Here is a 15574-nt window from a genome sequence, read left to right on the forward strand (position 1 = left end):
ATTCCACATATTCACCACCCTCTGGCTAAAGAAATTCCTCATCATTTTCATTCTAAAAGCATATCCCTCTATTCTGGGGCTGTGCCCTCTAGCCTTAGACTCCCCTGCCATAGGAAACATCCTCTCCACATCCACTCTATTCAGACCTTCCAACATTTGATAGGTTTCAATGAGGTCTCTTCTCATTCTTCTGAACTCCAGCGAGTACAGGCCCAGAGCCATCAAAGGCTCCTCACGTGACAAGCCTTTCATTCCCAGTATTATTTTTGTGAATCTCCTTGAAACTCTGCACACTGTCAGCACCTCCTTTCTTAGATGAGGGGCCCAAATCTCCTCATAATACTCTAAATGATGCCTCACCAATACATTATAAAACCTTAACATTACATCCCTGCTTTTATATTCTAGTCCTCTCGAAATGACTGCTAACATTGCATTTGCCTTCCTCAGCCTGCAAGTTAACCTTTAGTGAATGCTGCACGAGGACTCCCAAGTCCCTTTGCACCTCGGATTCTTGAATTTTCTCCCAATTTAGAAAGTAGTTTACACTTTTATTTCTTCTAACAAAGTGGATGACCATGGACTTCCCTCAAACTTTGGCAAAATTATTCTGACAGGCAGCTTCATGTTTATTTGCATATTAAAACCTCATAGGATGAACAATTATTGGTACTTAATTTGAAGATGAAATAGTAATTACTGGTAATTAGGAATGTGTCAGTGTAATTTCCATTTAATATTAGTACAGAGTTTTCTGGTTAGGAACCTTGGGAATTTCTGTGATTGAGAAAATATGTCCTTTGATTTATACAGTTTTTGGTAGTTTGTGTTTTGTCCTCCAGCATGGCTCTATATTCTTCTGCCTTTAAATGTTTCTCTGTCTCATTTTCTTTAAGAGAATTCCTAATTCTCAGCAATGTAAGAATTTATCTTAAAGATTGTTTCTAAATATTGTGTTTCTTAGAAGTAGAGTAAAAAGAAGATGTGTTTCAGTTTAATTCTTTCCCACTAATCAGCCTCCCTTGGAGAACCTGGCAACGGTGGAAAAATCGGTAGTACGAAATAAAGCCATCGATTCATTGCGAGCCATCTCCCACGAGCACTCTCCTACAGACCTAGAAGTCCACTTTGTGCCACTGGTCAAGCGCCTGACTTGTGGTGACTGGTTCACGTCCAGGACTTCGGCATGCAGCCTTTTCAGTGTCTGCTACCCTCGGGTATCCAGCTGTGTAAAGACCGAGCTGCGTCAGTAAGTACTTTCCTCCCTTGGAATGCTGGAGATGAACATGATTGAAGTTGGCTAGGAATATTACAGTATTATTGTAGAAAATCTACATCCTGTAGTATCGCTCATTATGTACCGTGTCGTATGGTGTGGGCGATCGTGGGTCTTTCCGTGGACAGGATTGTTCTTGGCGAAGTTTTCTACACAAGTGGTTTGCCATTGCCTTCTTTCTGGGCAGCGTGTGTCTTTACAAGACGGGTGACCCCCAGCCCATTATCAATACGCTTTAGAGATTGTCTGCCTGGTGTCAGTGTCAGGAGTTGAGATCTGCACCTGCTGCTAATACAACCGTCCACCACCTGCTCCCACGGCTTCACGTAGTCCTGATCGGGGAGGCTAAGCGGGTGCTACACCTTGCCCTAGGGTGACCTGCAGGCTAGTGGAGGGAAGGAGTGCCTTACACCTCCTTTGGCAGGGACGTATTTCCTTCCTGCCACCCAATTTCGGTATAATTTGGTTTTATTGGCGATAACATGCTACCACCACGGTGGACAGGACCTTGTTTTAACTGAGTGGGTAGAAGTTTCTAGTTTAGAGAATAATCAGCCCCAAAATAGCACAGAAAGTGTGGCATTTTTGTTTTTAATGACATAAACTGAAGGTTTTTTGTGTGTTTTTAGTGAGAAAGGAGCAAAAGCCGAGGTGCATCATAGTCGAGTGGTGCTCATCGCTTACTCTCGGCTGTGGGGTTGAAGTGGCCTTGTCATTTACAAAGGCGTGCTCTTTTTGAGAGCCGTGTCTTGTCAAGCCTGTTGCTCTGCTTCAGGGCCATTTTGATTAATCTGGCGCGCAGAGGATTTCACTTGTTCGGAGGTGTTTGAGTTTTGTCGGACGAGAAGGTTGCTTTGGTAACTGTGTGCCCCTGCAGTCCACAACCAATGGCTCTGTTCTGCTCCAAGTGCAGGAGTCCCACATCTGGGGTTCACTTCCAGCCGCTTTACTCCCTGAATTAAAATTTTTTGTGGTGTCATTTGTGTAAACTTTCAGATACAGTCAGTTGTTTCAGAAAAAGAGAGGGCTGTATGGTGGGGAAATTCTAGGCAGCTTCTAGAGTAGGTTACGTGGTCAGCACAACATTGTGGGCTGAAGGGTCTGTAATGTGCAGTAAATTTCTATATTCTGTTGCTATCTTGAAGTATTTCTCAGGATAAAATCTGAATACCACAAATATTGGATTTTTGGGTGGTGTGGTGGAGATGCGTCTCTACCAAAGGAGGTGTAAGGCTTCCTTCTGCTGGTCTGCAGGCCACCCTTGGGCAAGGTGTAGCTCCTGCTTCGATACCATCGACCCCTCCCGACCGCCCCCGCCCCGATCAGGGTCAGGTGAAGCCATGGGGTCAGGTGGTGGATGAGCAGCCGGTGCAGATCACAAGTCCCAGTTATGCGACACCTGACGCCAGGTAGACAGTTTCTGAAGTGCATTGATAATGGGCTGGGGGTCACCCACCTTGTAAAGACACACACTGCCCAGAAGGCGGAAATGACAAACCACTTCTGTAGAAAACTTTACGGAGAACAATCAGGGTCATGGAAAGACCGTGACCACCCATAGCATATGACACAGCACATAATGATGATGGGTTTAGCAAAATATTTTAGTAGCTTCTGATTTAGAAACATTAATTGCAAAAATGTCAATTTTTAGTGCTTGTATTTCTGCTTGCGAATTGTTAAGTTCTGCATCAATGGGCGACTACTCCTATGTGACCTTTAATTTTATTTTTTCTGCAGACTTTTCCACAGCTTGTGCTCAGATGACACACCAGTGGTCCGCCAGGCAGCAGCATCAAAGTTGGGTGAATTTGCAAAGGTTGTGGAGCTGGAGTTTTTGAAAAGTGACATTATACCCCTCTTCACTTCCCTGGCTTCTGATGAGCAGGTATGTAGTTGTAGAGCAGATACTGGGGTGGCAGCGGGAAGTCGAATTGAAGTGGGTGGCCATTGGGATACCCCGGCTGTCTCAGCGGACCCAGAGAAGGTGCTCGATGAAGAAGCCCCCCCCAACCCCATCTGTGTTGGTCCTCCGATGTCGAGGAGGCCACGGCAGGAGCTCCAGATACAGCGAATAGCCCCGAGAGGAAAGCACCGCTTCGCCTGCAAGAACTGTTTGCAGCCCTGAACGGAGGCAAATGGGCGAGTGTAGACCTTGTCTTGCTTTCGGGGAGAGCGACAAGGATGAATGAGTGGCGTGGAACCCTGAAGGGTGGGGTGGGGAAAGTGGGGTGTGATTAGTGGCAGAGACCTCTTGCAGATAGCGGAGGATTGAGATTAGTCTAGGAGTCTATTGTGGATGGTGGGGGCTACAGACACTGATGCGCTGGAAAGGCTTGTGGGGTGGGAATGCAGGTGACGTGGATGAGGGAAGCGTGGATTATAGTGAAGAAAGGTGATCTTATTCCCCATGGCTTGTCATGATTCATCTTGCTGAAGCTGCTGCTGTCACCTTGGCTTTATGTCACATGTGTATCAATAGCTTGTACTGAGGAGCCTCTGTATCCCACACGTCATGGCAGTGTGTGAAATAACGGAGAGCACTTGGCTCGTTCCGGTAACAGGCTGTCTGTCATTCCGCTCACTGGAGCAATTGCATGATTTCACACCTCCCCCCCCAACATTACCGCTTGCATTTTACTGTATGGATGAGCTGGAGGTGGGAAAGATTAGTACGGATGGTGTGTCCGTGGCAAAGAACTGAGTTGCATCCGGTTAATACGTCCATGTACTCAATATGCTACGCCTTGTTAATGCCACTTCCTGCTTGCAAAGTTTCTGTTGTCGTAGTCTGCACCATCTGTTCACCTTTGTAACCGGGGTTCACAACCCTCTTTTACGCCATCGACCCCCTACCATCAACCGAGGGGCCCCAGGTTGGGAGCCTCTGCTTTATAAAGTTCCTTTGTCCACAGCAGATGGAAGCGGTGCCTGTCAATCTATTGGCATGATTACACCATTCCAGTACTCCAGCTGGAGATGCTCCTCCAAGAAGGTGGTTATCTTGAGGCTTTTGCCTGAAGAGCCAACTGTTTAATCAGTGTGTGTCCTTTCATATTCCTCCAACCTCAAGTATCCCGGGCAAAAGGCTTGACGCAGTCCGCAGTATCCTCGTGTACTAAGGAGCCAGAGTCGTACAGAAATGGTACGCTGAAGGGGAGCTGGGATGGACACTTTGACCCTCACCTAGCTTCTGGTTAACGGTTGGACGTGTGCTCCTTGGTGTTGAGTAAGCTTCTCTTCTGGTTACTGTCCAGTGACTCCTGGAAATAAACCTTCACATCTGTAGCCAAGGAGATGTTCACACTTGCTCCAGGTTCAGACCCCACCAATGATGGCTAGCGTATCAAAACAAGGATGTAATGTTCACATTTTATAAGGCTTCACTTGGAATATTGAAGGTAGTTTTGGGCCCCTTATCTAACAAAGGGTTTGCCAAGACAGGAGTGGGTTCAACGGAGGGTCACGAAAGTGATTGAAAGGTCCAGGATTGAAAGGCTTGTCGTTCAAGGAGCATTCGATGGCTCTGTTCCTGTAGTCATTTGAATTCAGAAGAATGAGGGGGAGGGATCTCATTGTAACCTGTCAAATACTAAAAGGCCTCTAGAGTGGATATGGGGAGGATGTTTTTTATGGTGGGACAGCCTAAGACCAGAGGAAGCAATCTCAGAGCAGAGGTTTGTCCATTTAGAATGGAGATGAGGAAGGATTTCCTTATCCAGAGAATCTGTGGAATTCATTGTCACAGAGGAGAAGTCATTGGGTATATTCAGGGCAGAGAGGTTGATAGATTCTTGATTAGTCAGGGCATGAGAAGTGACCTGGTTGAAGCGTGTAAGATGATAAGAGGTATTAATCGTGTGGATAGCCGGAGACTTTTTCCCAGGGCTGAAATGGCTAACATGAGGGGGCATAGTTTTAAGGTGCTTGAAAGTAGGTATAAGGGGGACGTCAGAGGTAAGTTTCTCACCTAGAGAGTGGTGGGTGTGTGGAATGCACTGACAACAAAGGTGGTAGAGATGGATACAGGGTTTTTTAAGAGACTCTTAGATAGGTACATGGAGCTTAGGAAAATAGAGGGCTATGCGGTAGGGAAATTCTAGGCAGTTTCTCGAGTAGGTTACTTGGTCGGCACAACTTTGGGGCTGGATAGCCTGTAAAGTGCTGTAGATTTCCCTGTTTCGATGAAGAGATATGGGGAGAAGGCAGGAGATTGGGCTGAAGGTGAAATGGATCAACCATGATGAAATGTCAGAGGAGACTCGATGTGCCAAATGGCCTAATTCAGCTCCTACATCCTACGGTGAAAAGTGACCACTTGGGTGATTAGCTTGGAGATTCACTCAGCAGAGAATGGTGCTTCAAGAGCAGGAGAAAGAAAATTGATTTATCAATAAATTTTTGCACTGTCATGACATTTGCTAATATACTAATCCAAGGAATGCTTCCATCAAAGGTTGCATGTTGATACACTCCAAATTTCCATTCCAGTACTTGTATCCTGGGAAGATTCCAGCACACATTGCAAAGTAATGAAACCTGTTGCTACTTTCTAGGTGATCTGAACGGATATCATCTGGGAAACAATTGTTATATTGTCAGTATTTATTTTTATGATTTTTTTGATGAGATTAGTTCTTCCTAATGTTAACTTCAGGAAATTAATTTTGTTTTTTAATGAAGAACCAGCTCAAACCCGGTTTGAACATCTTTTTCACAGGATTCGGTGAGGCTGTTGGCAGTTGAGGCTTGTGTGAGCATAGCCCAGCTGCTGCCCCAGGAAGACCTGGCAACGTTGGTGATGCCGACCCTCCGGCAGGCAGTGGACGATGAATCCTGGCGTGTTCGCTATGTGGTGGCAGACAAATTTTCTGAGGTACGTGTTATTGCTAAAGCACAAAATGCATCTCTTTGGTATGATGATATGGTGCATTTATGTTTTAAAGCTAGTCTTTAAGTTTTCTGTTCCAGCTGGAATCCCTTCTGATTCTGTCAAAAGTCATGAAAACACGATTAGTTCCTCTAATATAGTTTTAAAAAATCATTAAATCAAGCACCTGCGTATTTTTAATATAATTGACTGACATGCCAAAAGGTGCTGAGATTTCTTTCCAGATTCATTTAATTAGCCTGTTTTTAAACATGGATCTGAAATAGAACAAAGTTGGTCTGAATTGAGCTCAGATCTTTTTCAGTGTATCTGAAGGATAATCCTGTGACAGGGGTTTAGAACAAACTTGTTGGCATAGTGCCAGGGATCTGGGGATTCAGCACGTGCACAGGTTGATGACACTGATATTTTTCACTTTTGACTGGAGGAAGTTAAGGGGAACTTCAGTTCTGTTTAAAAATGAGCCGAAAGGTTGAAAAGCCAGGACGATCCTCAGAGACTTTGACACTCAGGAACTTGAAATTACTCACCCTTTCCACAGTCCCCTTGATTAGGACTGACGTATGTTCCCTTGACTTCCCCTTCCTGACGTCCACAATCATTGGTTTTACTGTCATTGTGGTAAATTTTGTGATGTAGGGCATTAATTAATTAATTTAATTAAAATTTTGATGGACTGGACTTTGCTGGTTCCTTCCCACTGCTGACTTCACACAAACCAGGTATGGTGTAGGGAGGTGGTGATTCAATTTCACCCTCCTGTGGTCCACAATCAGTTCCTTGGTCTGACTGACAAAGTGCCAGATTGTTGCCACACCACTCAACCAGCTGATCTATCTCACTCCTCTTCGGCTCCTTGTCACCATCTGAAATTCTGCCAACAATAGTTGTGTCATCGACAGATTTATAGCCCTGAAGAGCAGTCTTGGCCCGAAACATCGACTGTTTATTTCATTTCCATAGATGCTGCCTGGCCTGCTGAGTTCCTCCAGTATTTTGTGTTAAGTTTCCAGCATCTGCAGAATCTCCTGTGTGTTTATGTTTTTTGAACCAGATGGTCTTTGTTCTCAGTATAAAACTTGTTGCCTCAGGCTTCCTCCTGGTGCTCCGGTTTCCTCGCACAGTCCAAAAGCATTCCGGTTAGTAGGTTAAAGGGTCATTGTAGATTGTTGCACAAGTTGGTGGGTTACTGGCGGTGCCGTTTGAAGGGCCGGAACAGCTTGTTGCGTTCTGTGTCTCCAATTAAATCTATGCCCTTTAGTCTTAGGCTTTCCCAGCCTGGGAAAACACTCGGATCAACTGAAATCTCCGTGCTTTTCTCACCACAATGTAATACAAGTCCTCAAAATAAAGGCACATTGCCTACACAGGTTAATTGCAAACATTAACAATCAGGTTAACATTATTTAACAATTAAGAAGCATTATTTAATGATTAAATAACATTATTTAGTTGTTTCTTTTGACCCGAGAAATTAGCTGATTACAATTGCTCACGTTGTTGTCTGTGTACCATACTTTCGGATTCAGAGCCATCAACGACAATATTTTCTCAACTTTGCCTTTCTTTAAAAATTTAAAATTCCGTCTCTTTAGGCCAGGAAAATCTGGTCCCACCCCAAAGCATTGAGATTAAATCTTTCTGTTCTGTATGAGTGTAAAATCTGTACTGAAGCAGCTGGTTTATCTGTGGATATTTTATCAAGGATAGATCATTACAGCTGTTTTACCTGGGTAACACTAAAGATTGCTGCTTCTAAATGGACACCATTTATCTGACCATTCCCTTTTTCTCCCCACTCATTTATTTCTTTACCAGAGCATGGGGTATCCACTCATTGATAAACATCTGAACACAATGGCAACATTTCTCTGGGTTTCTTTCCTCTTACCCCATGGCTTCACGTGACCCTGATTGGGGGGGTGGGGTTGGCTAAGCAGGTGCTACACCTTGCCCAAGGGTGACCTGCAGGCTAGCGGAGGGAAGGAACGCCTTACATGTCTCTTGGTAGAGATGTATTTCCACCCTGCCACCCATGATAAAATTACATAATTAAAAACTGTAAACCTGATCGAAAATTAAAGCAAATTACAGATGGACCAGTGTTCAAAAGCACACAGAAAACACAGCCATTTTGTCATCTTAGGATTGTTACCCTTGGAACAGGCAAAGACGTTATATTGTCTGTCTTTATACGATAACTAACCCGTGTTCAAAAATAAGCTCCATATAAGGTAACACACACAAAAATGCTGGAAGAACTCAGCAGGTCAGGCTACATCTATGGAAGTGAATAAACAGTTGACGTTTTGGGCCAAGACCTTTCATCAGGACTGGAAAGGAAGGGGAAATATGCCAGAACAAGATAAAGGTTGCCAGAGCACTTGTGAAATTGGCACCAACCCATTATTGGAAAACAATTGCATTAGAACGATACAGAGTTTATTGTATTTATAAAGTTCTGCTATCATTGCTAATGACAGACCATCACAAAAGGCACTTTCTATGCTCAAGATCACGTATAAACTAATCTTGCAATGAAGTCTGTAGCTAAAGTATAGTTCAGATTTTTAATTTTGAAGTTCATATTTTCAGAGTACATACATGTCACCACATAAAACCCTGAGATTCATTTTCCTGTGGGCATACTCAGCAATTTCTATAGAATAGTAACTGTAAACAGGATCAATAAAAGATAAAGTACAAATGCAAATATAAATAAATAGCAATAAATAACAAGAGTATGAAATAACAAGATAAAGAGTAATTAAAGTAAGATCATTGCTCGTGGGAACATCTCAATTGATTCAGTGTACTGATCCCCTGTAGTTCAAGATCCTTATGGTTGAAGGGTAATAACTGTTCTTGAACCTGGTGGTGTGGGTCCTGAGGCTCCTGCAGCTTCTACCTGATGGCAGCAGCGACACGAGCGTGGAAAAGAAAGATGGTGTTGTCTTTGTGATTCCTCTGTTCACGTGTTAATGCACAGATTGCTGCTATTGAAACCCGCTCTATCTTTGTTACTCATTTGGTTTCTCTTGCCTTTAAAGCTTCAGAAAACCGTGGGTCCTGAAATTGTGGAAAATGATCTGGTTCCTGCTTTCCAAAACCTGTTGAAAGATTGTGAGGCTGAAGTGCGAGCAGCTGGGGCCAACAAAGTTAAAGGTTGGTTGGGAATTCTCATTCTTGTCTTTTCCATCCGGTTTAAGATGTTGTTGGTGAAGCACAGTGACAACTTTCTGGCAGCAGAAACAACTATCAATTACTTCATTAATAGACTCTTGTTCTGGGCAATGACACTGCAATCTGTGCCTGTAACTTTCCTAGTGGAGACGAGGCCTTTGATCCAGCTGTACAACCTGGCATTTTGCAGTGCAGTCCTGAACATTATTTGCTTACTTTTCTTGTCTGCACAATTTGTCTTTTTTTCCTGCGCATTGTGTGATTGATGGTTTTCTGTCTTTAATGGGTTCTGTTGGGTTCCTTTGCTTTGTGGCTGCCTGTAAGGAGACAAATGTCAAGGTTGTGTATAGTACGCATGGTGGTTGCACATTTTGTCCGACGATGACAGGAAACCTGTGCGGGAGAGTTTTTAAAATGGAAAAGCCTTTGCACTGTGGCAGTTCCACTCTCTTGGCCTCAGAAGTCCGGGTCCAGTGGTATGAACAAGCGCCAGAAGAAACAGGGGTCTTCTTGTTTGCAGTGGATGACCAGGACGCTTTCTGTGTCTTTTCATGCCCCTCGCTCTCCACAGCGCGATGCAGAGCCACCTTCCTGGCCGTTGGGCTTTACTGTAGATCGCACCCGCCCAGTCCGCTGAGGCTGACTTTGCGTGCTAGGACTGGCTTGTCCGAATCTCACTGGAGTATGAGACTGCTGTCACGTGCAAATGGCTGCTTGCAGCCACAGGGGAGAGATGAGTGTCCGGTGGCGAGCAAAGGTGAGTGAGCTGCCCCGGAATGGACACGACAAGCCCCTTCACCAGAGGTGCGACCCCTTCCCTGGACACCCCTGAACTTTGAACTCCTGTGAAAGATGTAAACAAGGTTGAAAGAATGCAGAGAAAATTTACAAGGATGTTTCCTGGTCTGGAGGACCTGACTTAGAAGGAAAGATTGAATAGGTTAGGACTGTATTCTTCAGAATGCAGAAGACTGAGAGGAGATTTGATGGAGGTACAATATTATGGGGGCGTATGGATGGGATAAATGCAAGCAGGTTTTTTCCACTGAAATTGGGTTGGACTACAACCAGAGGTCATGGGTTAAGGGTGAAAGGTGACAAGCTTAAGGGGAACATGAGGGGAAACTTCTTCACACAGAGGGTCATGAGAGTGGAACGAGCTGCCAGCACAAGTGGCCCATGCAGTTTTGATTTCAATATTTAAGAGAAGTTTGAATAGGTACATGGATAGTACGGATATGGGGCGGGGGGGTGGTTGTGGTCCTGGTGCAGGCAGATGGGAGTAGACAGTTTGAATTGTTCAGAATGGACAAGAGGGACCAAAGGGCCTTTTCTGCGCTGTGCTTTTCTATGACTCTATTTAATGTGGTACCACATATCCAGGTGACACTTCTCCAAGTGAGAACAGCATGCCAGCATGCCTCCCCTTTGGCATCCTGATCTGATCCCAGAACTGGATGACAGCAAATGGAAAGGAATTGTGTGCCACTTGACTTCATGTTTCGATGGTGGCTGCTCCTTACAAAGTGCACTTCATTGCTTGTGCAGAGTCTTGAAAGGTTGTGAGATTGTGAAAAAGAGTGAATGCTGTTCTTTACGTTTGTACCACTGACTGCCTAACCCGAGGCCCTCCGTTGGTCAGGGTCCACCATGGATGTTACGTGCAGCTGTCTACGTGATACGTAAGCCAGGGCAGTATGATATGGAGAGTAAGCTGTTGCCCATGTAGCAGGCTCCCCCTCTCCACGCATCTGATGAGTCCAAAGGATCGGCAGAGACCGATACAGTTTGGTACCAGTGGCATCGCAGGAGTTGCCAGTCAGCGTTGAACTCAACGTAGGATTGCCTCGGAGAATCCGGCTCCGGATTTTTCCCTCGGGGTTTACTCCCGGGAAAATGTACAGATGTACCAAAATTGAACCTGTGCTGACTCTTGATGTTTACACTGTAGGTGCTGGCCTTGCTTTTCCTTGTGCGACTTAAATAGTGCTTCAGAATGTATGTTTTCTCTTGCCACTATCTTGTGAGAAGATACAAATATTAAGGCAGATGCTTTTCAGCAATTGCTTAATCTGTTAAACTTTATTGATTTATCATTGTGGTGAGAGTGTGGAACGAGCTGCCAGCGCAAGTGGTGCGTGCAAGCTCGATTTCAACGTTTAAGATAAGTTTGGATGGGTACGCAGATGGTAGTGGTATTGAGGGCTATGGTCCAGATGCAGGTTGATGGGAGTAGGCAATTTAAATGGATCGGCACAGAATAGATGGGCTGAAGGGCCTATTTCTGTGCTGTACTTTTCTCTGACTCCATTGTTTTGTTTGAGAATAACTCTCTAACATGCAGTACTCTATCTTGCAGATTTCTGTGAAAACTTGCCAGTAGATTGCAGGGAGACTGTCATAATATGTCACATCTTGCCGTATGTTAAGGTAATATGCCTTCTCAAATTCTTGGCTGGTTATACAGTCTATCTAAAATTAATGTAGCAACTCATCTCATTCACTTCAGAAAAAAGTCCCTCAGTATTTTGGGTGGGTCTGAAACGAGGATTCAGGCACCATTTATCAGTGTGAACTGTTTGTAACTGGAAAAGCTCAGTGTCCAAGCACGAGTCACATCTTGCCCCCTCTCCCGTCCCATTCTCCTCTCCTGTCCCATCCCCCTCTCCCACTCCCTCCCCATCCCCCTCTCCTGCTCCCTCCCCCTCTCCCAAAGGGCTGAGTTCTGCCGAAGGGTTTTGGACTGAAATGTCGACTGTCCTTTTCTCCATAGGTGCTGCCTGGCCTGCTGAGTTCCTCCAGCATCTTGTGTGTGTTGCTGGTTTTTTAACATGGTGTTGGCTGCCTGGAGTGATGGTAGAGGCAGATATATCGGGGACTTTTAATGACGTTTAGATAAGCACACGAATGTGAGGAAAACGGAAGAATATGGACATCGTGTAGATTAGATTGCCCACTTGATTAGGAATTTAAGTATAATATTGTGGGTTATGGGGCCGGTTCTGTTCCATGATTTATATAAACTAGAATATCAAACTGTAAAAGAAATTATTTAAGAATGATCCATGACTGACCAGGTGGATCATAAGAACGTGGATCAGGATGGCATCATGAGTGAGATATCAAATGACAAACAAGAGAAAATCTGCAGATGCTGGAAATCCGAGCAACACACACAAAATGCTGAAGGGACTCAGCAGGCCAGGCAGCTTCTATGGGGAACAGTACAGTCGACATTTCTGTAGGTGCTGCCTGGCCTGCTGAGTTCCTCTAGCATTTTGTGCGTGTTGACTGAGATACCTGTCTGGGTTTTCATTTGATCATTTTTTGTGTTTCTTTTCCAGGAACTTGTGTCTGACACCAATCAACACGTGAAGTCAGCTCTGGCCTCTGTTATTATGGGCTTGTCCACCATCCTGGGCAAGGACAGCACTGTTGAGCACCTGCTTCCCCTGGTCTTGGCTCAGCTCAAAGATAAGGTAATTTTATCATGAAGTACAAACTTTAACATACCCCTTGCGTGACTGGTGGCCATCGTGGATAATATTTGATTAGCCTACCGAAATCAGGCTAACACCAATGGAGAGCTTTCTTCTGTGTGCTGTTTGGAAGCTGTTGTCAAGTCCAGAGTGCTGAGGAAAGGTCGCTTATTGTTCATTAGGCGATCAAAAAGTTGGTTGTCATCTCTGGAACTTGTACATCTGCTGAAGGTGACGAGCAGTCCATGCTCCACCACAAGATACAGGTATCTGGATAAGTGTGCCAGAATGGGACGTGTTGCAACACAGACTGATGTGTCTAGGCTTTTACTCTCACTGATATCGATTCCTGGAAGGGGACAGCAGTTGGCCCATGTTCATCTGCTTTCTTTCCTGTTGACAAACATTGTAACTGCCGTTTGCTTGGAGCTGTGCGGTGATGTCCAGCATTCTAAAGTGTTATAATCACAGATTCTGCAGATGCTGGCAATCCACAGCCACACGCGTGCACACACACATACACACACACACAATGCTGGAGGAACTCAGCAGGTCAGGCAGCATCTATGGAGGGGAATGAACCCTTGGGCTGACACCCTTCGTCAGGACTGGAAAGGAAGGGGGAAGGCACCAGAATAAGAAGGTTGGGAGGATGGGGGGAGTACAAGCCGGTAGGTGATAGGTAGACCAGGTGATGGGAAAGGTTGGTGTGTAGGGGAGGGGAGTTGAAGGCAGGTGATGGGTGGGAAAGGTAAAGGGCTGGAGAGGATAGATAGTAGGTGAATTAAGGGTTATGGGGAAAAGGCAGGTAGGTGAAGCTGAGTTTATGGACAGGTCAGCCATGATCTTACTGAATGGCGGGGCAGGCTTGATGGGCCGGATGGCCTACTCCTGCTCCGATTTCTTATGTTTTTATGAATCATGAATGGAATAACAACTGTTTCTTCCACCGGAGTCTCTCGAACTGTTCTTTTAGTTTGAGAGCTTCAGATAAGAGCAAATGTGCAGTGCGTTCTTTAGAAGCAGTGATGTGAGCTGGTTTGTAATCTGAGTGCATATTGGATTAAAGATGAATCGGTTAATGGTGTGATGGAGCTGTTATTTCTCCATCCATCAAGTTCCTTGTTTATTTTGGCGTGAACTTAAACAAAACTGTTGCATGTGCAAATTCTGGATTTTTTTAATTTATATGGAAATTTGCATTCTTTCATTATTTTTACAGAATTAAGATTATTTTTAAAAATGTAAAAAAAATCTCTCCCCTCTCCTCTCCTTCCTCAATTCCCCACTCTGAGCTTTTACTTCTCACCTGTCTATTACTTCTCCCTGGGTCCCCACCTCCTTCCATCTCTCCTGTGGTCCACTCTCTTCTCCTCTCCTCTCTCAGATTCTTTCTTCTCCAGCCATTGACCTTTCCCACCCACCTGTCTTCACCTAACACCTTCCAGCTGGCCTCCTTCCCCTCTCCTCACCTTTATATCCTAGCATCTTCTGCCTCCCTTTACAGTCCCGATAAAAGGCCTCGGCCTGAAACACCGACTGTTTACTCATTCCCATAGATGCTGCCTGAGCTGCTGAGTTCCTCCAGCGTTTTGGGTGAATTGCTCTGGATTTCCAATGTCTGCAGACTTGATTCCCTTCATGTGCTACACCCGAAAAGATTCCCCAAATGTCAGAAATGCCTCGATTTTCCAGGCACAGCTGACAGATTCAAAGTGTACATCTTCAAATTGGCAGCTGTTAATTCAAGCCTTGAATTATTTGTTAGTTTGAAATGAAATCAAGAAAAAAGCCTGCCGAATCATGATTTGAACTGTTGGATAATTTAATAGTAATTAGTATCTTGCATCTATTTATGCCAAAGGTGCAGAAAGATTTCTCAAACGCAGAAATTCAAGTGTTTTTCTTTTGTGAAATGCAGCTTTTCACAAAATGACCGTTGTTTCCTCCCATGGCCCTCCCGAGGAGCTCGCCTGCACTCAGGGAGAGTGAACGGACAATAAATTAAGACTCAGGAACAGAATTAGGCCACTCAGCCCATCGTGTCTGCTTAGCCATTCCATCATGGCTGGCTTATTACCCTCTCGGCCCCATTCTCCTGCCTTCTCCCCCGTAACCTTTAACACCCTGACTAATCAAGAACCTGTCACCCTCCACGTTAAGTATACCCAATGACTCGTCCTCCACAGCCTTCAGCGTTGATGGATTCCACAGATCCACCGCCCTTTCCTGAAGAAATTTCCTCTCAGCTCTGTTCTAAATGGACGTCCCTGTATTCTGAGGCTGTGCCCTCTGGTCACAGGAAACCTCCTCTCTGTTCTAGGCCTCTTAATATTCCATAAGTTTCAATGAGATTCACCCCTCTTCCTTCCCGTCTGAACTCCATCGAGGACAGAGCCGGAGCCGTCAAGCACTCCTCCTGTATGTTTCATTCCCAGGATCATTCTCGTGAACCCTCTCTAATATCAGCACATCTTAGATAAAGGGCCCAAAGCTGCTCACTATACCCCCAACTGCGTTCTGACCAATGCCTTATAAAGCTTCAGCATTACCCTTATATCTTTTCTAGTCCTCTCAAAATGAATGCCAACATTCCATTTTCTTTCCGTACCACCAACTCAGCCTGCAAGATAACGTTTAGGGAACCCTGCACGAGGTCTCCCAATTGCCTTTGCACGTCTGATTTCTGAATTTTCTGCCCATTTGGAAAATAGTACACGTCTTTACTCCTTCTACCAAAGTGCA

At 44.9% G+C, this 15574-nt stretch overlaps 1 protein-coding gene across 1 annotated transcript in view; it reads left to right on the forward strand.

Moving 5' to 3' along the window:
• Positions 1-15574, forward strand: part of LOC140203585 (serine/threonine-protein phosphatase 2A 65 kDa regulatory subunit A beta isoform-like) — a 100206-nt gene that overhangs the window by 40707 nt on the left and 43925 nt on the right. The window contains exons 6-11 of the mRNA XM_072269632.1: positions 1017-1249; positions 3017-3164; positions 5997-6152; positions 9218-9332; positions 11710-11780; positions 12695-12829. Of these exons, the coding sequence (XP_072125733.1) occupies positions 1017-1249; positions 3017-3164; positions 5997-6152; positions 9218-9332; positions 11710-11780; positions 12695-12829 (858 nt within the window). The remainder of the gene's footprint in view (positions 1-1016; positions 1250-3016; positions 3165-5996; positions 6153-9217; positions 9333-11709; positions 11781-12694; positions 12830-15574) is intronic.

This window comes from Mobula birostris, chromosome 10 (assembly GCF_030028105.1).
Source record: "Mobula birostris isolate sMobBir1 chromosome 10, sMobBir1.hap1, whole genome shotgun sequence".
Lineage (NCBI taxonomy): Eukaryota > Metazoa > Chordata > Chondrichthyes > Myliobatiformes > Myliobatidae > Mobula > Mobula birostris.